Below are 25,223 nucleotides of genomic sequence, written 5' to 3'. Positions count from 1 at the left end.
TTTGACACATTTTCTGTCACTTAAATAAACAAGATAACTGTAATAAAGCGCTCCACCTGCTTTAGGCATGATTTCGGGTTCTATTTACGCATTGTTGGCTGGTTGTTTGGGTTCTGCCGCCTCCTTATCGGCTAAACTAACTCTCGGTGCAGACTACCTGAAGGAAATGTGTCAAGCTGGACTAAGCAGCACGTCCGGTGCGAAAAACGATGACGACGAAATTACCGTCTGCCTCTGGGTAAGACGAACTTTGAGCACGTCCTTGAATATGTGTTGTGCTGTACCGTCTTTTGTAAACTGCACCGTTGGGGTAATGAGACAGCAAGAGTAAGCAAAACAGTCTTGGGCACCAAAAGTTTGCACATGCTTCCTGGTGATAGCCTCATACTTTCAGTTTCGTTGTTGCCGCGGCAACGTCCCATATATCGAATAATCATGTTTGCAGCTGGACATCCCCCTGCGGCTGCTGTGTGTCGGCCTGATGTTCCTCTGCAATGCTGTCATGTGGACCTTCTTCTCCAAAGCTCTTCGCTACAGCTCTTCTACTGCCAGGGCCACTGCCACCACTACTGGGGGCAACTTTATCTCGTCGGTAAGCCGTCCCAATCATTATTAACTACAGTATATAAGTACAACAATTCTTTGTTTAATCAGCAAGACCACTGTCACTGAAAATAGCTTCGGAGAAAAGGAACAAAATTGTCTTTTAAAAAAATGTCAATATTAAGTGGTTCGGTAAATGTATGAATGGATGTTAAGAATTAAGGATGTCATAACATTTCGAAGAACTCAAACTCAAAACAGTAGATTGTCCTTTCATCAGTTTTCAAGAATAGAAATGAACGGGAGACCTTGAGGCCTCACAGTTGTTTTACTTTTAAGTGTGGACCAAATTAATAAAAGAGAGGCACCATCAGAAAGTGTACGAAATCACAATTGGAGTATTCGGAATTTTAACAAAATAATTAATTATATTTTTTGGATTGGATTGCATACAACATTATTGTCAAATATGCTGTATGTGTAACATACAGCGCAGATGAAAATTCTTCCCTCTCAACATAAAGCAAGAAACAAGAGGATTAACTGATTAATTAGAAATAAAGAATCATTAGAATGATTGGTACTGTCTCCTCCTCTTTGGGATCCACTTACAGATTGGATATACTGTAACTCTAGTAACTTAAGTACCTCTAAATTTGATGTAAGTAAAACAGTCAGTGAATGACAATACATTCTAATTTCCCTCTTATTTGTCTGCGCATTTAGGCCATACTGGGGAGGCTTATTTTTGGAGAGAGTCAATCAGTTCTGTGGTGGGTGGGCATCTCTCTAACGCTGTGTGGGCTGCTGGTGCTTCATGGATCCACACCCCAGGACCTGCCACAGGACGACGCCAAAACGGAATAGTTGTATTACTCTATATTTATATATTTTTTTACTGTCACTCGTCATGAGTTGGGTAAATAGGAAATAGCAACCAAAGATTGAGTCTTTTATAAATCTTGTGTCTCTGTCATTAATTCTGCTAGAGGCAATTTAAATTCATAAATATTTAAAGAAAATAATATCTAATTCATATTTAGTTTTAGGTATATTTTGTTAATTTGACAAATCTGATTTAATTGCCGAACTGAATAAAAAAAACATCACAGCACACTTGAATAGCATCAAACAAAGCTACCTATGTATTTTTTTTGCAAATTGTTTGGGACAAAGTGAATGCAGATATGTATGTATGTGGGAAAGAGAGAGTTAAATTTGGGTTTTATTCTCGATAAAATGTATTACTCATTGGAAATATGAGTATGCTTGTAAAAAACAAAACTAACTTGAACATTATAACGTTATACTTAGTTCATATGTAAATGAAAAGTTTTGAGGACCATGTAAAATGAAGTACTTTGTAACTTGTATCTGGGTGTATTTTTTTTTCCTGAGCAATAGGAAACTTGTGAAACGTTGACATGTTTAATGGCTTACTATACACTTAATTTTTTTTAAAATACTTTCAGAAACTGCATTAAGATTATTTTAAACCCGGGGGTTAATAAGATCAAATGTTTTCAACCATCACTCAGTTGAACATTAACATATCTTTCACAGCAACAACTTCAGTCGTTGAATTAGTAGAAGGAATATATTTGTACTCCACAATGGCAGGTCCACCCTTCCGTAGTTCTTGGCATACCTGAGATGAATCAATGAAAGAAAAAAAATGAAGACCACAATAATCACATCAAACAGATTTTTAGCACCCGTTTAATGAGTTAAAAGCTCTCATGCTGCCACCTCAACACACAGCATGATCGATAATTATGGTTAAACATCGGACGAAATCGTTCACACAGGTCAGGAAAGATAAGGCACAGTGGTGATGACAGAAGCTTGAGCTCAGTGCATTAGTGCTACTGTTGGCTTTCGCCTGGGTCTGCTTTGTCACTCAGATGCTACTCGTGTAAAGCCAATTGGGAGTAATTGACAGAAAGCACAGTAACACCCTTAAGTTCTATTGGAACATTCTTGAATATAACATCTACTTTGGAATAGGCAGTACGCGACACTCTTCATAAAAAACAAACATTTCTAAACTTGTGATGGCGTTATCTTCCCTTGTATACACTGAAAATGCATCTTCTAAAACAGAAAACTGGGTAAGTCCCGTTCTTTCGTAAATGGCAGGAACACAAGGCTGCCAGTCAAGACAATGAGCTTGATGCGGCTTTTCCAGTGAGTGTACATGAATAACATTATCTTTGGTGTTTTTGCAACTCTGTGGAAAAGAGAATCTTTTCGACTGCAGGTTATTTGCCTGTGCAAAAATGCAAAGAAACGATTACTATAGTTTTTATCTAAGTGTGGTCATACTTTCTTTCTTTCAACAGTATAGAATCAGTGTAACAAAACATGAAAACAGAAGCAAGTTAGTACAACGCAACATTAATTGGAACACAACAAAAGTACGGCTGTGCCAAGGAACTATGCTGAAGTGGTTTGAGTTTCGTTTAGGCAAAAGTAGTGCTTTGTTTTACCTAGAGGCAGTGATAAACCTTTTTAGTGGGGCATCAATTACACTCACAGATTTTCACTATTTGCAGCAGGGCTTGGAGCCTAATTGCTTTTTTTACTGCCAAAATTTAGCTCACTACTGTACCACATCATACACTGAACGGAACAAAACGTAGGATGCACGTTAGGATGAAGGCTCGGCCTAACAGAAATGTGGTCTGAGACATTAGAGTAGATCCAAGGTAGCTTTGCCAATGGCTGCATTCTCATGATTGCATGCCAGCGGGCATGCTTTTAAAGCTGTCATTTTAACATGTGAATGTGCTCCATAGTTTTGATTTAATTTTTGGAGCGAAAATAATCTGGCACTGAAATAGACATGGGCACTACAAAACTGTCTTTACTTTATGTGCTGTTGCCGCTGAAGACAGATACTCACAGAGAAGCATTTTTAATGTCCAATGTAAAGAAGTACTTACCCCCTTTTCTGGTTTCAGCTCATGAAACCAATTTTAAAATCTCACAATCCGAATAAATATAAAATGTAATTCTATTTCTATATTTGGATTAATTTTGGTTGTCTTGGTGAGATTAAATTCCCAAACATCTGAAAAGAGGAAGGGGTCAAATGCTTTTTCATGGATATTACAGCCATAAAATACAAGCATATTTAAGTACAATTTTCAGTATTGTATGTAATAAAGTGTACTGTATTTTCCTGACCATAAGACGCGCATAGTTTTAAATTGTCTCCAAAACGGGTATGGCGTCTAATAATGTGGGTCGTCTTGTGTATGCACAGAGTTCCAAAATCTGTGAATGCTGTTGTGTGACTTCGATGAGGGGTCTGCTTGACTGACTGACTGATGTTGTGCCGACACGTTGCTTATATAGAGGAAAGGCGGATGTAACTGAGGACGGCATGCAGACGTTAAAGTGGGAAGGGTGGATGTGGAAGAGGACGCTAAAGGCACGCCCCCAGTAGGTGCCCGTACAAGCATTGTGCAAACATCCCCTAAATGTTTAAACTGCAAGTGATCGGTTATGCAGAGAACCATGGGAATAGAGCAGTTGCGAGAGAATTCAAGAACAACTAAAACATGCTTTTGTTTTATGAAACTGCACCATCTATTCATCCGGCCAAGGACGACCGTGGCGGAGCAATTTCCGGTGGATTACAAGGAAAGGCTTGTCATCTCCCGCTCTGACTGCCGTAAAAAGTGTAATGTTCTGTGTCACATTAAATAAAAGATGCTTTCTTGGAGATTTTAAACCTTTACTCCGCCGCCCTGCCCGCCTCACTAGGCTTCCATTTCCGACTGTTCTTCAAACAATCTCCACGTTACGAGCTTAACCGCTTGGGATTCGGCGAGTGATGGGGGACAAGCATACTACGCATTTTGATATGCAACACAAAAAATGTCAGACAAACACATCCAGCCCAACCACATCATTAACATGCGCGAGCTGCCGCTCACTTTCGACATCCTGGCAAAACACACTGTCGGGAAGGGGACCAGCACTGTAGCGATACGCACAAGGTCGCGCGAGAATTCGGCTTTTACTGTTGTGCTTGGTTGCCAGGGTAATGGACAGAAATGGCCACCTATGATGATTCTTAAGCAAAACAAAGTTTCCAGCCGGAGTCAAAGTGAATTTGCCAGCGGCGTGGGAGCGACGGCAAACACAGCTTTACTAAAACTGCGAGGCAGCGCCACAATTTGTGAATGTATTGTGGATGCTTGCGCTTTTGTTTGAGCTTTCGCTAAAGCCGGCATCATTTCTGAGGAGCCGCATGGCAACGGGACCGATTCTGACAATGACGTGAGGGAACCTAGCCTGCTTGATGGAGAACTTGACCCGGCTGTTCATTTTGGACACAGAAGATGAGCACTTTGATGGATTTGTGGATGAGGATTGATCCAAGAAATTACGTGAGTACATTGTCAAATACTTCACTAGAGTACAACTGAACTAACGTTTTGCTCCCGCTGCCTTTTTAAAAAAGGCACATATGCTAGCGTGCGTGCATGCTACCATATTTTTTAAGATAGCGTACGTTTTACCATGCCAGCGTTCAATAATGCAATGCGCCTTGTGTATGTGTGAAATACAGAAATAGCACCCGTAACTGACACTACGCCTTTTAACACGGTGTGTCGTATGGTCGAGAAAATACGGTAGCCCAGCACATGTCTGTTCGCAGACAGTCCTAGTTGAGTGGGATCTCAATGACATCCTCCTCGATAATGTCTCCGTGCGGAAGGGTGTCAAGCTCTGAGGGGCTCTTCTTGCAGCTCATCCCAGAGAAGGGACTGCACCAGGTCAGGGAGAACGGGCCACCGAACGCCATCTTCATGGCCTCCCAGCACGGCGCCTTCTCCCACTTCCCCGTCTCCCCCTTCAAGCGTTCGATTCCCTGCAGAAGACGGAGTTACGGTCTGAGCTGAGGTTTGGTATCAACATGCAAGGGTTGCTATTTATTATTCTACAAGTAGGACTCAAAGTGGGACAGTTATTTGCTCTTTGGGGTTATGGAAGGGGAAAAAAAAGATCTACAGAATGATTAAGTCTCAATACAATACTCATTTCAGTTTGTTTGCACTAATTCAAATGACTGACTTCAAGTAGTGTGGTTCAGGGTTCGAAACATGGCGACGGCCTGCCCGAGTGGTGCCTGCGTGTTTGGGATCTCTGGGTTCCTCCTACATTCCCAAAACATGCACCTTAGCTGAACTGAAATCTCATTTGTCCACAGGTGTGAACATGAGTGTGGCCAATTGTGGCTCTCCGATTGCCGTTTGGTGTGCCCCATTTATCGTCCCAAGTCAGCTGTGATTGACTCCACGAATAAAATGATATTGAAAATGGATGGATGGCTGTTGAGAGTTACTTGAATCATTGTCTGAACAGGCCTGTCCATTTCTGAGCATCATGCTGGTGCTTAAGAAAAAGAGGAAGAAGGTTCAAACTAAGAGCACAATTTTTTTTTTAAGTTTTTTTTTTTTGCTCCTTGCCTTCCTGGGGGTTAAAGTCAGGGGATGTCGTGAATACTTGTCAACCGTGGGCATGTGAAGCCCTTTGAGACTGTTTGTGATGAAGGACTGTATAAATAAATGGGACTTGACTTGACGGGGAGGTTTCTGACTTGCAGTTAACCCATTGAGAGACGCGTCAATGTAGGAGACATAGTTTCTTCAGTAATGGGAGAGCAAAAACTACATCACATCTACATCTGGCAGTTGAGTATTGTATTAAGAATTGATGGATTGAGTAAATACAGTGGCTTGCGAAAGTATTTAGCCCATGAAACTATTTGAACTTTTGCCACATTTCAGGTTTCAAATACAAAGCTTTAAATTAGATTTTTTTTCTCAACAATAAACACCAAGTAGGCCACAATCATGAAGTGGAATGAAATTCATACATTTTTTACTTTTCAGGTTTTTTTTAGAAATAAAAAAACCGAAAAGTGAGGCGTGCAACATTATTTGGCCCCTTTACTGTCAGTGCAGCCAACTCACTCCAGATGTTACCTGAAGATTTAGGAATGATCCAATGTTGACCTAAATAAGTGATTATGATAAATAATCAATCTCAGTACAAATGCACCTGCTCAGTGATAATCAGTCTGTTTAAAATGCAAATTGCATCATGAAGACCAAGGAACGCACCAGGCAGGTCCGAGATACTGTTGTGAAGAAGTTTAAGGCATGATGAGGACATAAAAAGATTTCACAAGCTTGAAATATCTCGCAGAGCACTGTTCAAGTAATCATGTTGAAATGGAGAGAGTAGCAGATCACTGCCAACCTAGGCTCGTCCTTCTAAACTTTCAGCCCAGACAAGGAGAGCACTGATCAGAGATGCAGCCAAGAGGCCCATGAGCACTCTGGATGAACTGCGCAGATCCAGTGCTAAGGTGAGGGGCATCTGTTTGCAGACTGTACAAATCTGCCCTTCATGGAAGATTGGCAAGAAGAGAGCCATTTCTCAAAGACAACCATAAAATGTTCCGTTTGAAGTTTGCCAAGCCACCTGGGAGACACACCAAGCATGTGAAAGGAGGTGCTCTCCTCAGATGAGACCAACAATTGAGCTTTCTGGACAAAATGCAAAAAGAAAAAAAAAATGTTATGTTTGGCGTAAAAGTAACACTGCACATAACCCTGAACGCGTCCACCGGGCCCGCTGTCTAACACAGTGGTGGCAGCATTGTGGTCTGGACCTGCTTTTCTTCAGCAGGGACAGGGAAGATAGTTAAAAAGTGGTGAGGCCAAATACAGGGCCATTTTGAAAGAAAACCTGCTGGGGTCTACAAAAGACCTGAGACAGGGACGGAGGTTTGCCTTCCACCAAGAGAATGACTGTAAACATAAAGCAAAATCTACAATTGAATGGTTCAAAACTAACAATATCCAGGTATTATAATGGCCAAGTTAAAGTCCAGACCTGAATCCAATTGAGAAGCTGTGGAAAGATCTGAAAACTGCTGCTAAAAAACACTCTCCATCTAATCTTCCTGCGCTCCAGCTGATTTGCAAGAAAGAATGGGCAAAGAAAATCAGTCTCTAGATGTGCAAAACATGACTCAAAAGACTTGCAGCTGTAATTGCAGGAAAAGGTGGTTCTTCGAAGTATTAACTTGGAGGGGCCAAATAATTTTGCATGACCCACTTGAGTTTTTGAATTTCTAAGAAAAAAAACAGTTGAAAATATTATTTGAATTTTGTTCCACTTCATAACTGTGTGCCAGTGTTGGTTCTCCATAAAAGAATGACGTTTTAGATCTTTATGTCTGAAGACTGAAATATGGCAAAGGGTCAAAAACTACAAGGGAGCTGAAAACGCTCACAAGCCACGATATGCTTTTACACTCTTGGAAACATGCCCAAGTCTGACTGACCTTGTCATGCATAGTCGAAAAAAGGGGACAAAAAAAATTATGCCAGAAGCAAAGTCATCTGTGACAAGTGTGTTGAACTGTTAAAGTGCAACGTGCATGCTGAGGATGAACCGCACGCATGGCGAGTCAGCAACAGTGCACTTTGTCGCAGCTTACCTCTGCCACCTGAAAGAGATGTCTGCTTCAGAGAGCTTCAGTTATCAAAGTAAATGCATGAGTGTAGAGAGAACAGGGGATGGTGAGGCGGTGCACATAACACAAAATCAGGTGGGAACAGAATGGAGGTCTGGGACAAATTCCTAAACCTAACCAAGCGTGTCAGACAAGTGACGGAAACAAACTGTTGGGAACGTCAAAAACGCGGCGCAAAAATAAATGGTAGCCACATTTTGATTCAAAACAAGTGCCGTATGTTCAAAAGAAGTCTGGAAATAATGTTTGCATTGCAACCGAGTAGTTTATTCCCTGCATGTGCTGAAATTACTTCAGGACGTTGAACAATGAAATGGAACCCAAACAATATTGAGACTCAACATTTTCAGCAATAATTAACATCATACCAGCTATGTTTCACAATGGATACTATTGTAGCCTTCGTCAATACCATGCCTTCACTCGTTATCACATTTATATGATTGAGCGTAAACAGAACAAGGGAATAAAGCACACTTTACAGCAGAGTTTGGCAGACCCAAAGAATACCAATTAGAGCCCCCACAGAAAGTAAACCAAAGAAAAACCTGGAATGTTTAACTGTGTGTTCCCCATGTCATTCATTATAGGACATATTCTCCCGTTCGCACTCAAGTCAATTTTTCCCATCTAAATTTCTGCCACACTCACCATGAGTAACCTGGGAATATGTGTGCAACCACCAAATAGGCATAATTAGGTTAAGTCCCAGCGTTGGCCTAATTTCCAAATCGTGGAGTTTTCATGAGAAACGAGAATTCCAAAGGGATCAGTTTTGAACCTAATGCACACTCTTTGATTGTGAAATTAACTTCATGAAATGAAAAAAATCACATCGTGGGTCCAGAAGTTATTGCTGTGACAAGCTACTTTGAAGGAGAATGTCTTTTTGCATTCATGTTTGAATAAATCCAACACAAACAATTTAATCAGAATACTGTGCTCATAACGGAATGCTTAGGAAACCGTGCAAATTGCGAGTTGACCTGTGTGTGCGTGGTTCATCAAATACCCTCAATAAAACTTACAGCCCATTATTAGAATGACTGTAATGTTTGTGATGGCTCATAACGTGAAATATGACATTTTGCCTTCAAGAGCACAGCCTCTGGAGACCAAAAGATGTTTAAGTGTATGGGAGAATGCTCACACTGACAAATTTGTCAGCGTCACGCTCTGATGTCAAGGTCGCTCTACCCAGAGTGCGTACGTTTCATGAAGGTGCGACATTTAAGCCTGGACGTGAGAATCTAGGGAGCCGAAAAAAAATCGCACACACGACTCAAGCACATGGGAGAATATGCCCCAAAGAGTGCAACGGAGGTTTCGCCTTTGCCTGCATTTGTTTTTATGCCGATTCAAAACATGCTTGGCTAACAAAAATGACTCCATTGATAGACAGATAACTTTTCTTGAAGGGGTGAGGTATGGGACAAGGAACAAATCATGAACCATGACCTGCATTAAGTGATCCTAATTTGGATTATCTGGATCTGGATCTCAGTCATGAATACATTCAATTCATGCTGTGATCAAATCCTGTTTTCGACAACAAATTCCATGGAAAGCCATCAGATAGTTTTTTCCCATGTTCGAATGAATGGATGATTTGAATCAACAAAATGTTTCATTGTTAATCATTTCGTTCTTTGGTTTTTCTGCATTACATTGAATCGTATCTTTTTACAACATGACTGAGTCAAACTGGGGGCAGACAAACGCAGGCAAAACCGTAACCGCCTCTGCTTGTGAAGGGAAGAATCCCAAAACTGTACACATTTTCGAGCTCTTCCTGATCGGCTGGTATGAATACACTCAGGGAATTTTACACAAGAGCCTTCAATCAAGTTTGTTTGACTTCTGTCACAAAAGCTGTCCACTCAGGTTGTGCCTTTACGCGTATGTTTTTTTTTACTGGGCAGCCTTTGGTCAGATGATAAGTGAAAGAAAAAAAAAATCAATATAACGTGTCATTCAAACGATGCGAAGTGCATTGATCCAGACCAGAGACCCCAAGTGCAAGTGTGAAACCATTCAAAAAGTGTATTGTTGAGGTGTTCAAGGCATTGCAATGTAAGAGAAAGCACAGAAACAAAGTCCACTTTAGATCCTTCCACTGCACAATAAGCAGAGAAAAGTCACACAAGTATTTGAAAATATCAAGTCATCTCCCAATAAGAGAAACGCCATACAGTGAAAACAGGGGGTTCAAAAGTAGCATGCACAAACAGTACACGGGGGGTGGTGGCAACGTGAGCCCGACATGAGCAAGTGCATGATTTCTTTTGGGAAAAAAGCCTTTATCTTAAAAATCCAGCCACCCGAAGCTATCACACTTCCTTCCTTCTGAGCACAGCGGAGCACTTCAGAAAGGTCACGGTTAAAAACGCTCGCAATTCAGTTCCAGTTTTGCAGTGAATACATTAAAAATAATAAAGTTCTTCTGTAACCTACCAATGGCTGCTTTGTTGCCACACAATAATCTGAATGTTTCACGCTTTACATAACTGCACATATTACAAAATGCCACTCTTTTAGACCAATTTCTTTTTCTTTTACCAAACAGCAGCTTAGGTGCCAAATATAATTTACGGTATTTGAAAGATTTGTACCAATTGAAATCATAAATGTTCACCAACCGTGAATTTATTTAGTTGAAGCTGCTCTTTCAGAAATGGAATACAACTTCAATAAATGAAGATAACCGACTCGTTCTACTCAGCGCACGCACCTGCTGCTGCAAACGGTTGTGCCTCCCCGTCAAGCAGGGCAAAAACACGCTTAGTGACTTGGCCACGTCAATCTCTAAACATCATTGGGGAGTCGACTGGTCGACTAGTTTGTACAAGCCCAGTACAGTGGTCCTTGGTTTAAGATGGTCCCGACATCGGTTTCGAGGTAACAAGGGGGGGCATCTGTTTTATCATCAAATTGCCTTTTAAGAGAAGCAACTTGGAGAAAAAATTATCGCAGTGAATGCAAATCGAGTCACGAATAAACAGTGTTGGAAGGTAAGGCGTAAACAAGTATTAAGCATGGAGTAAGCACGCAGAGCAGATGTGAAGGTGTCCGCAGTCACTACCGTCCGTCAGAGCGGCTTAAGTGGGGCACGGATCGGCCCAATCAGTCGAGGACTGATCTTTCCTTCTTTCCTTTCACACCACATATTGGTACGTCTCGGCCTTCCCGTGGTCAGGGGTGGAGAACGGGCTAAACCAGAGTAAGGAGAAAGGGTGTCCAAACACCGCCCTCAAGTTCATCCATTTAGTTTTTTTAGCCCATCTTCGCTCTTCCTTTTTCAACTGCTCTATGCCCTAAAAACAAAAGATAACCAAACTTCAGTTGGTGCGCTCTCTGGCCCAGTCAGCAATCACAAAGTGTCATTTATTTGAAATTGTGGTAGCTTTCTTTACAATTGCAGATATTTACCAAGTGATATGCTACAGTAAAACCTAGAAAACTGACAGGCCAATGCCTGATGTGGAGAGTTCTTCTATGTGGAAAAAAAATAATAGTGTGTGGATGAAAAACATTGCAGCAATATGGTCACATTATTATTCGGAAGGCTCTCGCTATTAACAAACACAAATGACACCTGAACGATTGGAAGGTGACGTCTGGATACTAAACCCTGACAACATGGAACGTATCTAGTGTGCTGACCGTTGCGAGGCTGAAAAGACGTTTTTTTTTTTTTCTTTGAGGAGCAGCTTTGCTAGTCAATTAATTCAGTCGAGGAATAACTTTATAATTTTGCTGGTTAATTGCTAGGACCCAAAGCAGGGGTTTTAATAAACAATAAAATGGATTGACGTACGCCCTAATGTAGCATATTTTTCTGGTTTCTTTCCAGACACTTATTAATGTGCCTGATACTTTGCTGTTAATAAGTGTATACTGTATTCCCCACTTCAACACTGCTCCGGCCAGTCTTTTGTGAAAAGTGTACTCACTTAACTCTTTGAATGCTGTTGACGACGGCAATGCCTGTCAACAGGCATCTAATGAGACGCGCTGTTGACGTGATTTGCCGTCAACTCCGTCTTTTTACCTTTTATGGGAAGGGGTGGAGAAAAGGCTTATTAAGATGGGAAAGTAATAAAAAATAAATAAATAAAATGAAAACCTATGGCCAACAGGTGTCAGCATCGGTTCTCTTTTCGATAATAATGATTCATTGTGTATCAAAACTAAGGGTGTTCTGATCAAAGTTTTAAGCTGCCGATATTGATCATCCATGAATGTGATCGGCTGGTACCGATCACGTGGATTTGGTGTAAAATTCTCAATCTTAGAGCTACAACTCCTGATTTTTCTGAAATAATCGATTCATCTGTCGATTTGTTCCAATTAATTGATTAATTAAATAAAAAAACATTTGTTGCATTTCTACTCCTTTATTCTTCAAAAACAGGACACTGGTTCAAATAGACATTGCAGAAAATGCACAAATTATGATTCAGTTACACCGTTGGCCTGTCGGAGCAAATGTTATTTTCCTCATGTAAACGCAGCTGTTTGCAAACGTCCTGTACGGATTAGACACAAATATAATCACTACTCTCGTTTACTAAAAGCCTTGTATTCCGATTGGAATGAAACCAAACTACCAAATGGAACGAACATACTCATCACAGGGCAGATCAGAATGGAATTTCATTTGGATTCAAAGGGGGTCAAATTCCTGTCACCAATACAGAGTATGAAATTATTAATTTCATTCATTATGCAAAATAAAAAAATTATAGAAGAAAAATAAGAAGAGTGCTTCAAGTAACTTTTCAACTGTAGTTTTTGAACACTGAGTGGCACCAACGTAACCTTGAAAAAGAAGAGATCTGACGTGACACCATATCCATGGCGCTCTGCTACACCGTAAATACGGAAATAAATAAAGGAATACAAGACTGACTATTGAGATTACTCGTCGCGGCCATTCAAGGTTTCTTCCAATTTTTGAGCTGAGTTGAACGAAGCTAGATGCTACTGCTAGTCCTCTGCCGGTGATGATGTTACCTCCCCTTCGTTCGCGATGCCTTGTGCATTGCTGGTCAAAAGTAATGGGATACAGAGGAAATAATATGTTGTGTACTTATTTTGTCATGATAGCTGAATGAAATAGTAGAGTAACAGAAATACATCGGGCAAGTTTTATCACCTCCATACAAGAGTGATGAGATACAGAGGGTGATCGATCAGCAATTGAAGGCTTTGGTCGCGTTCACAGATCACATACTTCCTCACGAATACCGACTGATAAATATCGGCCACGAATCAGACCATCACTAATCAAAACAATGTGGATGACGCTTGTGCATAAGGCAGACTTGGAAATTCAACCGTTACAAGCAGCGTGTGGTTAATCAAAGTGTTTGTCACGTTAAATCTACTCCAGAGAGTGTTACAAAAGAAAGAAAAGATGAGAGTTTACTTAAATTTTGAAACAGAAGCGATGATATACTGTAAATGCGCGCACACACACACACACACACACTAACCACTGAGGGTTGCTCAACGAGGCATTTTGTATCTAATTCATCTTCATGTCTATGGAGATTTAAAGTGTTCCGGTGGTATGCAAACTTCATAAATAATCCCAGGCCACACACATTACCACCATTGTGTTTTGATTCTTGGTATGATGTTATTTTTCTGAAATGCTGTGTTACATTTACGCCCGATGCAATGAGACACACTTTCCAAAAGGCTACATTTTGCTTTTGTCAATCCATAGATTCATCTCCCACGTCTTGGAAATCATTCAGATGTGTTTCGCAAAAGTAAGACGAACCATTATTTTCATCAGGCTGTGGCTATGGTCACAAGTGAACTAAAAAACATGTGATTGGCCACAGTAAATGACTGATTTAACAAGGAGGGGTCGGGGGGGGGGGGGAAGCACTTTTTCACACAGGGTCAAGTAGTTTTGAGAATATATTTTTCCGCCCTTAACTCAAATCACCATTTAAAAACTGTATTTTCTGTTTACTTTGGTTTGATGAGTTTAAACATTCAGAGGATAAACTATGCAAAAAAAAAATATATTTTTTTTTTGAAGAGGGCAAACACTGCGTACAAAGCCAGCCAAAACATTCTATACACGGATCAGTAAAAGGAAAACTTGCATAAATATGTTAAAACCAAATGTATTCAGATAGCATGAGATGAGTACAAGTTACCGTATTATCCGCACTAAAAGGCACAGCTAAAAGCCTACCATTTTCTTAAAATCTCACAGCGCGCCTTAAAATCCGATGCACATTGTGTATGGTTATTACGGTAATATGTTGGTCGACCCCCAAAATGGCTCCTTGCTGGAGACATGCTTACAACGCAGAGTTCAAACTGAAGGCGATCGGGTTACACAGTTGAACACGAAAATAGAGCAGCGGCAAGAGAGTTCAACATTAATGAGTCAATGTTGGTTCAGTGAACTGTGTCGCTGCTTTATTAAATAAGTTTGACTGACATCTGATCGTTCTGTTGGCCTTTCATTGAGTGTAGCTCTATCTAGTGGATGCATTGTAGATTGCGTCTTATGATACGGTGCGTCCAATATGTGAAAAAAATTACAAAATAGGCCATTCATTGAAGGTGCGCCTCATAATCCAGTGTGCCTTTTAGTGTGGAGAATACGGTACCTTCGACCTCTCCAAAAAAAATGGTGGCCATTCGCTTCAAGTCATTTATGTGTATGGCAGACTACTGCTTGGCTAACCTTGGCCAAAGTGTCTGTCCAATGGGATTGCTGCATGCATCTTCACGTGTTTAACTCGCCCACAGATATTCTCACGGTTGTTGTGTATCGCAGGAACTACATTGGTGGACCTGTGACGAAAAATCGAAATTATTTATTTTATATATTACATATGACGTTAAAATCGAATATAACAATTACAAAATAATTTTATAAGCTGCATTTAATCACAATTGAATTTTTTTTCAGAAAAAAAGTTTCTTCTTGTGGTGCTCATCTCATACATACTACATTTATTTTAATTTAATTTGAAACTTTTTTTTAGAGAAATAATTGAAGTATTTGCCATTGTTTAGCTTCAGGTTTTTGCTCACTTCCGGCTCCGGCCTCCCTGTGTGGAGTTTGCATGTTTTCCTCGTGCCTGCGTGGGTTGTCTTCAGGCACTCCAATTTCCTCCCACATTCCAAAAGCATGCATGGCAGGTTAATGAAACACTCTAAATTGTCCCTAGGTGTGAGTGTGAGCGTGAGCGCAAATGGTTGTTTGTCTATGTGTGGCCTGCAATAGGCTGGCAACCATTTCAGGGTGTACCCTGAGGACAGCTGGCATAGGCTCCAGCATACCTGTGACCCTCGTGTGGATAAGCAGATTAAAAGATGGATGGATGTTTAAAAATAAAATAGATTGTTTTTAAAGGAGAAAGGTATTTGTTCATTACACAACCATTTCAAATGAATATATTTCCTATTAATTATTGCTATGATGATGAATATAGTTATATGTATAGGTTTTAATATAATTAATAATGCATTTGACATTTCAGAGCTGTAACTGCAACACCATGAAATCATGATATTTCTGTTTACGGTTATCATGCCGTCAGAATCTGATTACCGGTAAGTGGCTCAACGAGGAGGAAGAAAGATGTGTTCAAAGTGGAAAAGTGTAACACTCCTAATTAAACACTTTCTCTTATTATCCAAAGAGACCTGATGATTGTTTTGCATCACAAGGCACCATCTGATCTGATGGTAATGGAAAGATTACCATCAGCTCTCTTAGTTGTCATGGGCATAAAAAGAAAGAAAAGCATTCTGACTTCAGTTAAATGAAGAAAGTAATTGGCATTTTTTGGTCTCGCCACTTCATTTTATTTTATTTTTAGCACTTCTTTGAGTAAAGGGGTGACAATGCTCCTTCCAGTAAGTGCAATTTTCCACTCGGGGTGTGAATAGCTTAGATTGTGTTGCTATTAGCTAACTGGTACAAGTCAAGTGGTTAAAGACAATTCGAGCGGTTAAAGATTGTATGTGCGGCAACCTTAAAATAATAACATTCAAATAATAATTCCTTTAATACAATAGGGCACCTCTACTTTTAGAACAGATGTTCTCATGAAACTTTTGCCATCATATTAATAAAGTATATATAAAAGGTGCAAAGTTGATCAAACAGACTATCGTCCTGAACTTCTTGTGGCTGGTCGTCGTGCTCACATTTCCTTTAGAACGATTACCAGTGTTTTTTCATAGACTAAGTACAGTAAGTACAGACATGTTAAAACATTTTTTTAAATTCAATAATGAACAGAAAACAGCAGTTTTAGTGCTAAAATACTTGTGTTTTATAGGTGCTATGCTTCCCAGTTGGAAATGGAAATTGTATAATAGTTTTCCCCCCCCTCCTGATTGGAAAAATTTAGAAGTTTTCTTGAGATGGTGTGTTTATTTATTCAAGTAGATAATTATTATTCAAAATAGGGATTTTTTTTAGCACAAATTACAAAAAGCAAGGGAATTCTTTCATGAGGGAACAGTCACGCTTGAGTGTTGAAAAGTAGTTCTCTTTGAGAAAATATGGACAAGTTAATGACAAAAAAAAAAAAAAAACATTCTTACAATCAACCACTTAAATGAGCAACATTGCCATTTAAATACAATAATGTCATTTAGGGTACATCAATATCCAAGAATTATTTATATTGAGTCTCTTGTGACAGGGGTTGAGGATTAGTTTGCTGGTGAATTGGTCACATTTCAAGCAGCAGAGAGAAATGACATTGGGCTAGCAATTAAGGAGAGATGTAGTGGGGGGGCGGGGGTAAAGCATAACTTATAACTAGATGGGTTACTTACAGTTTCATCAGTACAGATGGAGTGGACTTGGGTACCAAACATCACAGAGGTGAAGATGAGGAAGAGGAGGCCCTCAAAGCACAGGAGTATGAGGAGGATTACTGTTGCTGGTGGAGAGAAGGAACTGCACTCTGGGAAATGAGGATATGGAGGAAGAAAAGCACGAGGGACAAGAGGCTTATATGAGGTTCTACTCGACTCTAGAATGGTCTCTCTGTCTGGGGATCTTCTACAGATGCGATAGTTCCACAACCAGATATTTGCTTCCGAATAACGGAACCACTAATCAGGAAGAAAAAAAAAGCTGTGTTTCGTTTAGCCTCAAGAAGTGCTTGGTAATTTTGTTTGAGTTCATACAAAACGAAAACACAATTGCAGATTGCATGCTATGATTCTGCTGTGAAACTTACAAACAGCACATGGTTGCTCCTGACGGTCCATCTGGTTTATGCTATCAGGAAGGGATTTGGAAATGTGATGAAATTTGCAACCTCACATTCAATTTTTAAATGTATGGATCAAAATAAGGATAACTGGTAATAAAGATGTTGATCAAATGGAATCTGTACAAGATGTCAACGTTTGTCATGTGCTACATTGGACATTTAATGTCCAAACACCCCGTTCAAATGCCAGCTTTTTGTGATGGGAAAAAATGAGATTGAGACAAATCAATTAAAACTTTGTGCACCTTTAATGTGACCTGCCTGACTCAGTTGGCTATGCAAAATAATTATATATATACTGTATATAAACAATCGTGTGCTTAACTCCAAGAATTTCAAATTCTTGGTAGAGCATGATGGGGGCATCACTATGCATGCAGTTTATCTTGATCTGGAGCATGGCCTTTAGTCAGAGTAGAGCACATTATGGTTATGGGCCATTCCAAATCAATAATTTTGACACATAACCTTGAAATGCCTGAGGCTGTTTCTTATACAGCACAGCCAAGAGCATTCATTCAAATATAGAAAATTACTTTACCAGTATAAAATTAACGTGTAGAATGGTCCAGCCATAACCAAGACATGCACTGAATTGAAAAAATATGGAGTGGCCAAACACATCCAGATAAATGGGTCACCAATGGTCAGAGAAAAATGCTTCACGTTATCTTAATTGGGTGTCATCATTGATTTTGTTTATACTGTACGTCAATTTAATAGCAAGTCACTGAAGTAATAAGGGCTTTCACAGCTTTTAATACATACAGTGGACACTTGCAGTTCAATTGCATTAAAAAAGGGGTGGGGTGGGGGGGGTTGGCGGGATAAAAAAAAAATGAAATTCCAGTTTTTGTTTTTTTTAAACCCCAAATTCTTCATATGCGGCAATACTGCCAATGAGTGATTTCCATGAAAAACGGGAGTTGGCTCTCTCAAACTGGTGACTCCACGGATGACAAACTTGAATGACAATGTGTTTCGTCGAGTTTTCTCCTTGTAGTGTAACAAAAGAAAACCTGGCACTCTTGAACCAAAATTGAACTGCCCTTCATAAACAGTTCATTGCTCCCGAATGATCTTGTTTGTAGAAGCGTTCACAAAGCAAAAATATACTACATTCAGTTTACGTTGGACCACAATGTGAACAAATTTATGAACTTTCTTTCGTTCATTGAACTCGTTCAAGTACAACACTACTATTTGTCCAGAAGCACTTCCTAAACCTTCAAAACACTTAAAGCATTATCAGAATTTCATAAATCTACAAAAATACGTGGCTCTCCTTGCCCACATGCAAGGGCATTAACAGTGCCTCCATTTCTTTCACTTCACTTGAGCAGCGAGATATCTGAAGATTATCAGTGACACAAATTTTGGCTCACAGCACAAAAAAACAACAACAACAAACAAAAAACAAAACAAAAACAAGCAAGTGATTGATTGATTGCTTGTAACTCAAAAACTCCTAAATTGGGGTACTTGTAAATCTAGGTATCAGTTTCAAGCAGACTTTACACTGATCTGCCCGGTAAAAGGTGGACAAACAATGTAGGACAAAATAATCATTGCGGTCTGTGTAGAGTAAGAATTGTTGACAACTGTTGAACCAAGATAGCAATAGTTTTAGCAAAAGCCCCAGCCACCTGAATGACTGGCGATGTTCATGCATTTTTTTTCATTTGTCAGACAAAGGGATGTTGTAAACATGTAAATGATTACATGTTATATTTAATGTTGAGCAGCCCTTTTTTTAAAAATAATTTTTGGGATTTATTGAACCCATTGTATTTTCGCCATGGTCGGGGTCGATTGTAGGGTAAACACACAAGTACTTTAAATACATTTATTGTTATATCTTCTGATGTCATTGGTGATTGAGTATTGGAATTTTCAAATTCGCTGATCGACTCCAAAAACCCTGATCATGTAAAGCCTACTTACAGGCATCAGGTAAAAAAGGTTTTCCTTTTACAATTGAACTTTTCAGGATCAGGTTGTAAAGATACATATGGATACAGAAACACCATTACTGTGAATATACACAAGAAGCCATACTTACTTGTCCAATCATCTTCAAAGCAGTAGAGAAAATGGAAAACCACCATGAATAGAGCGTGGAGAGAGACAAGTGCAATGTACATCTGAATAAAAAGAAAACCAGATTTAAGGAACTAGTGTGAGTCTAGAATAACATTTGTCATATACAGTTCCTTGTGAAATTATTAGCCCCCCTTGAACTTGCTGAAAAAATAAAGATTGGTTTTCACTGAACCCAGAGTAATATCAGATCGTTACAGATATCTGGAAAAAAAAATATCAAGGTCTGAAATTTTGTCCAGATTGCACAGCCCTGGTACATATACTGTAGAACAGGTGTCAAAGTCGAGGCACGCGGGCCAGATCTGGCCCGCCACATAATTTTATATGGCCTGCGAAAGCAAATCATGCATGTCAAGTTCCATGATGCTTGCTAAAGTCTGAACCAAAATTTTAAATTGTCATATGTAATTCAAAATGACATGATATTGCAAGCATTTTCTCATTAGTAAAACCCTCATTACAGTCATGTAAATAATGTTTAAACAAGTCTTTTTTTTTTACTTCTGATTTTAAAACTAGTTATCCGTCAACTTGCGTGCGTTGTGTATGCAATACGTGGAGGTGATTAAACGTTTATATGGTTTCACCAAATTCACCGTCATAATGGCCCTCGAAGGGAAACCAGAACTACAATGTGGCCGGTGACAAAAATGAGTTTGACGCCCCGGCTAGAGCATTGCATCATTGCAGAGGGAAAAGAGCAGGACTGTCAAACTACAATATAGCATGAATCTGACATGCCATAATTGCCAACTTACAGTGAACAGGACAAAGTACTTTTGATTGTTCTCTCCAACACAGTTGTTGACCCAGGGGCAGTGGTGATCCATCTTCCGTATGCAGCGTTTGCAAACACTAGGAGAATCCATCAGAGATGTATGTGAGAAAGTACCTTCAGAGATGCACACCATATGTGTGTGTGGTTTTTTTTTCTTCTTTTTTTATTCGCTTGTGTCTGCTTATTCATGCGCATTTGTGGATGTACTACATATGTTTTCGACACCGACGCAAGGTGGCCAAAAGTTCATTTCAACCTACTCGGGCAAAATGGGCAAAGTAAAAAAAATTGCCTTGGAACGCTTCAAATGTGACACTGGTCACCCAACGGCAGGTACTGCAGAGCACAGGGAGGCATGGGTGGGCTTATTTATTAAATACAACACCCCACTCCCAAGCTCCGCTGCTGTGGAGAGGGCGACATCCTCTGGCCAATAAGGCCCGCTCTGGCCAGTGCCAGCTTTGACAAGATGGTCTTCCTCAAGGGGAACACTCTCTATTGGGGCACCCCACCTAGGGGTAGTTTGAGGAGGAGAAGCAGCAGGGAGCCGAACACAGCTAATGAGCTTTAAATAATGTTGATGAATTATGAAACCTTTTTTTATGGGGGCGAGAGGGACAGACTGGTGAAATGTAAGGATGAACCCGCTTTAAAAAGATGAGTACAGACAGGGATGGAAGAGAGTGACAGAAGGGTGCCCAGGTCAGGGATGGAGGACAGACCAGCAAGCTCGGGTAAAGTGCCCATCTCTGTCCTTTACCTGCAGTGGTGTGCTCGATCAGGCTTGATGCTACAGCACTTGGGACATTTGTAGACCACCTGTCCTGGTTTCAGCTGAAGACTTTCTATGTATTCCTTTGTTGCATTGCCTTTGGGCACTGCCCCCTGTAGGAAACAAGATATCTTTTAGATCAGTTCAGATCTCAACAGGTGGGTTGTGTGGAGCTAGTTCACAAAAGGACAGTGTTGCCAAACTAACTACATTGTCACTATATTTTAGGGCCGGGAAATAAAGTCGACAAACTCTGTTGTGTCAACCGCAAAAATTGGTCGACAAAAAATGCATGCCTTAAAACTGTTAATTCGTTATGATAGATATAACTGCTTAGATTTCGGTCGAGATGCCACCATGCTTGTCAGCTGTCATGTTTTGGCAGGGAGCGGGCTGGCAGACAAATGGCAGCTAGCGGCCGTGACATAAATACACCGGCCTTTTGGGAAAATGACTCTTTTTTCATGAAATTCCCAATGGCCACCCCACCACTGGATTGCAAGAAGTTTTGTTAGCTTATTAAAGTAACATGAGCAATAGTTGAATAGAACAACAGAATGAAGACATCTCTGTTTAAAGAAGAACGAATCAGTTTGGTACTCTTAAGGGGATGAAAAGCCCCCCCCCCCCCCCCCAATGTACCCAAATTTCATGGACACCATGCAGACTCCACACTATGTTGTATTCATTTTGCAAATGACGCTTGTGTGAGTGGCTGTTTACTTGAATGCCTCGAGGGCTCTTGTGAACTAGTTTAGCTCACACTGAAGAGGCTAAAGCCACACCAGTTAATCTGATCACTACTTAAACGAGGAGCAAAGTATGATCTTTAACTAAATCGTTCTGCACAGTAAAACTTGTCTAATGCGAGTTCAGTCTTCTCTAGCAAAACTTAGAGTAGCTTGCCTCAAAGCGCGTCGACATGGCTAAACAGTGATCGACTGTGAGTCGATGAATTGAAGGAATAATCGATGAGCTAATCTATTGCAAAAGCTTTTGTGACAGCCCTACTATATTTTGAGACTTTTCCCCACCTATTTTTCAAACAAGTGACTCGAAACTTTATTTGTCGCCTTTCTCACATGTCTGTAGCATGCTTCTGTCATTTACAAAAGATACATTTTTACATTGTTTAGTACCATGCTGAAATCAGAATGCTTTGAGGGGCGGTCCTGACTCAAATGAGCTACTTCTCATCCTGCCAGTCAGGGCTATCACAGACAGTAAAAGTATCAATTATATTTTCACTCCTGAACACGGACCGGCTGATGATATGGAATTAAACTACCGGTACTGTTATTCGGGTGGATATGAGCACATTCTTTTTAAACTCTACTATAAACGGGAACAATACAGATGCCATGTAACCTGACACATGGTAGTATCAGTCACTGTAAAAGTACTTAGAGCCAATTACAGAAGTCACACCTGGCTATTAACAAGGGGATGGCATCTACAACTATCTGCAGCTGGGTCCACAATTTCTGGAAATCACCATTACGACACAACACAATTCAATTATCTGAGTATGTCACTTACAGGATCAGTGCACATGGCTCTGAGGTGCGAGGCAAGGGCAAGAAAGGCCAGAGCATTGAATAGAGACCCATTGACAATGCTGTACGTCAGATTCTTTGAGGGCAGCAGCATTACAAACAGCACCACAAACTCTGCATACAAAACCAGCAGCCATGTAATGAGAGCGCAAATGATGCCACAGGCGTCCTTAATGAACCACATGGCAGATGCCGACGAGGAAGTGATGACGTCCTTGGAGATGGGAATGCGATGCTCCGTCTGAAATAAAGTGGTTCGTGCCCAAGCTTGCCCACGGCTCTGCTCTACGTCCCTGCATCTGTGCACTGGGCTCTTCATGCTTCATCGATGCTTGAAAGCTGCTGCTGGTCCCCCTGCACCTTTCGGCCCCAGCAAAGGTCACCACATGCTGGGAAGGAGGGAGAGGGTCAACTTCACTCATTGGTCATAGAAGGTTTGGCTTTGAACAGTGACATTTTTAGAATGTCTTGACGTCATCTTCGTCTCAAATTTTAAAAACGGGTCTTAGCCTCATCCAGTGTGAAAACTGTCCAATCCAAATAAATATATATATATATATATATATATATATATATATGTATAAGGGATACACGATATATTTATCTGCCCTATAATTGTCAGCCCAATATTGGAGAAAATGACGTCACTTTTATCAGTTCCATTCGGCAAAAATGCACTAACGTAGAACAAACTGAAGTCTCCGCAACTCTAAAATCAATATTTATTTTGAATATTGAAACTTGGGATACAAATTTTCACGAGCGCACTCACGTGAATGAGAGCCGCAGCCGAGGTTTCTCCTTCGGCGTAACGCAGTCGGATGGCCGTGGCACCGCCTTGGGGCGGCCTGCTTTCGGCGGCAGTCGGAGTTAAAACCTGCCCTTGTCACTGTCGTCTGTAAAGTGGAGTCAAAAACATTTCTTTGTATAACCGAAATCACACTAGAAAAGGGTAAACAGGGACATCTCTGGGGCTTCAGCATTTACAATTGTATTCGGTCACGAAAAGGTGAAACCTCACTTGCAATTGAAAAGTGAAATCAAAATTCTCTTTCTCAACGTCACCGAGTAACACCAGACACCACATGTACGGCCAAAATGACCTGAAGTAATAATAATCACAAATCGTAATCATTTATAGTTGCGTTATTCCCAGTCGCCTTTAAAGAGTCATGCAATTGAATTGCTATTTCAAGACATACACAACCTGCCTGCAATATATTTCGTAGGGATGCTAGCCACAAAAGATCACCTAGTACCAGTCCAGCAAAATAAACGAATCCGATATCACCTGTAGGTTGATGTTGATGTTTTGCCTGCTAACGCTAAGGAGCGAGAGTACTTACATTCTCGTTCACAAATTTAGGTCCGTTGTGTTGGCTTCAGATGAAAAGCAACGGACGCCCGAGAATATCTGCCTGCTCTCATATTACGTTGGCTGACTTAATTTTAGTTTATTTTCCTCCCATCTAAAGAGAGAACATCGCTTGGACCATTCCTTGTTTGCTGCTAACGCAGGAAAACCTGGTTGTCGCGTTTCGATTCTTCTTCTCGTGGTTTTAAGGTGGTTGGCAAGAACCCTTTAGGTGCATTACCGCCACTTACAGGAATGGAGTGTGGACCAGGTTTGCCAGCTCACCCATTAATACCACAAAAAGCTGAAAAAAAAAATATATATATATATATATATATATATATATATATATATATATATATATATGGCAACTCTCACTTTTATGTAATGGTACCACAACCACGATATTGAAATGATACTGAAAGATTTCATTCGTCACAACTAATAATTTTAAAGTAAGACTGCATTATATTGTATAAAGTTGCAATATGGGTGCTGCATTTTCCAATATCACTGATATTTCGACATTTAACATGTACCTAAAGAAATTACACATTTATCCAACAATGATTTTTTTTTCATGCTGAAAAAAATTGAATGTTTTCTGATCTAAGTAAGTTATTCGGTGTTAGTAATGCCCCGAGATACTGTTTTCCTATTGAATGGCGATGCGCATTTAAAGTTGCATCTGATTGGTCAAAGTTAGATTAAAGTGAGTAATTCGATATGAATTTGGTGCACATCTTTTGCATTCTAGTTTCTTGGCAATTAGTGCCATTATTGGACATTATCTCTCGTCCTCGCACTTTTGTGTTTGACGAAAATGGGCACAAAAAGCATTTTTCCTCCGTTTTAATTTATTTAACAATTAGACTGTTTTGAGAAGCAGTGATTTTTAAAAAAAAGTGAAACCAAGACCAAGTCTTTTTATTTAGTAGAAGAAATAGGATTTCATACACTTCCAAAGGCAAAAACAAAACAACTATTTATACAAGTGCTCCAAACGCTGGAAATGGTGGCTCGTCCTTTTTTGTTGTAGGACTGAGAACCTAGCTTTGGCTGTTGGGGGACCGCTGATGCATTTACTCTGATGCCTGCTTGGAGGCGGAATACTGGACTAGCCTGATTAGCTAAGAGATTTTTCCTCAAGTGTTGCTTTCAGTCATCTTGGTACTCATCTTCTCTGTGCTTGCCTGCAAAGAAGCCAATCTGCATGGAAATGACAGCAAATGATGTTCCCATCGCTACCCAGACATGAGTTGACTTGATAAACAT

General features: G+C 40.2%; 2 protein-coding genes across 6 annotated transcripts; one reads left to right on the top strand and one right to left on the bottom strand.

The window, feature by feature from the left end:
* Positions 1-4,273, top strand: LOC147203469 (transmembrane protein 42-like). The gene is made up of 3 exons (XM_086112616.1): positions 1-238; positions 446-592; positions 1,270-4,273. Exons 1-3 carry the CDS (start codon positions 68-70, stop codon positions 1,408-1,410), a joined length of 459 nt encoding a protein of 152 aa, XP_085968742.1. The 5' UTR covers positions 1-67; the 3' UTR covers positions 1,411-4,273.
* Positions 2,056-24,131, bottom strand: zdhhc3a (zDHHC palmitoyltransferase 3a). Of its 5 annotated transcripts, XR_015101073.1 has the most exons (9): positions 23,941-24,131; positions 23,367-23,490; positions 22,578-22,983; positions 21,027-21,151; positions 20,247-20,343; positions 19,448-19,529; positions 16,940-17,070; positions 14,826-14,935; positions 11,288-11,421 (listed from the first exon to the last, which is right to left on the bottom strand). XR_015101073.1 is itself a non-coding variant. In XM_086112613.1 (8 exons), exons 3-8 carry the CDS (start codon positions 22,911-22,913, stop codon positions 2,078-2,080), a joined length of 885 nt encoding a protein of 294 aa, XP_085968739.1. In that variant the 5' UTR covers positions 22,914-22,983; positions 23,367-23,490; positions 23,941-24,131; the 3' UTR covers positions 2,056-2,077. The 5 variants fall into 5 exon arrangements, 4 of the variants coding, with proteins under 4 accessions (XP_085968739.1, XP_085968737.1, XP_085968738.1 ...); XM_086112613.1 differs by lacking the exons at positions 11,288-11,421; positions 14,826-14,935 and adding an exon at positions 2,056-2,191; XM_086112611.1 differs by lacking the exons at positions 11,288-11,421; positions 14,826-14,935 and adding an exon at positions 2,247-5,428.
* Positions 24,132-25,223: the final 1,092 nt, after the last annotated feature.

The sequence above is a fragment of the Hippocampus guttulatus genome, chromosome 6 (assembly GCF_054856545.1).
Source record: "Hippocampus guttulatus isolate MCC_2025c chromosome 6, RoL_Hgut_1.0, whole genome shotgun sequence".
Lineage (NCBI taxonomy): Eukaryota > Metazoa > Chordata > Actinopteri > Syngnathiformes > Syngnathidae > Hippocampus > Hippocampus guttulatus.
The sequence above is the reverse complement of the archived record's forward strand: the minus strand, read 5'-3'. Positions and strand labels throughout refer to the sequence as shown.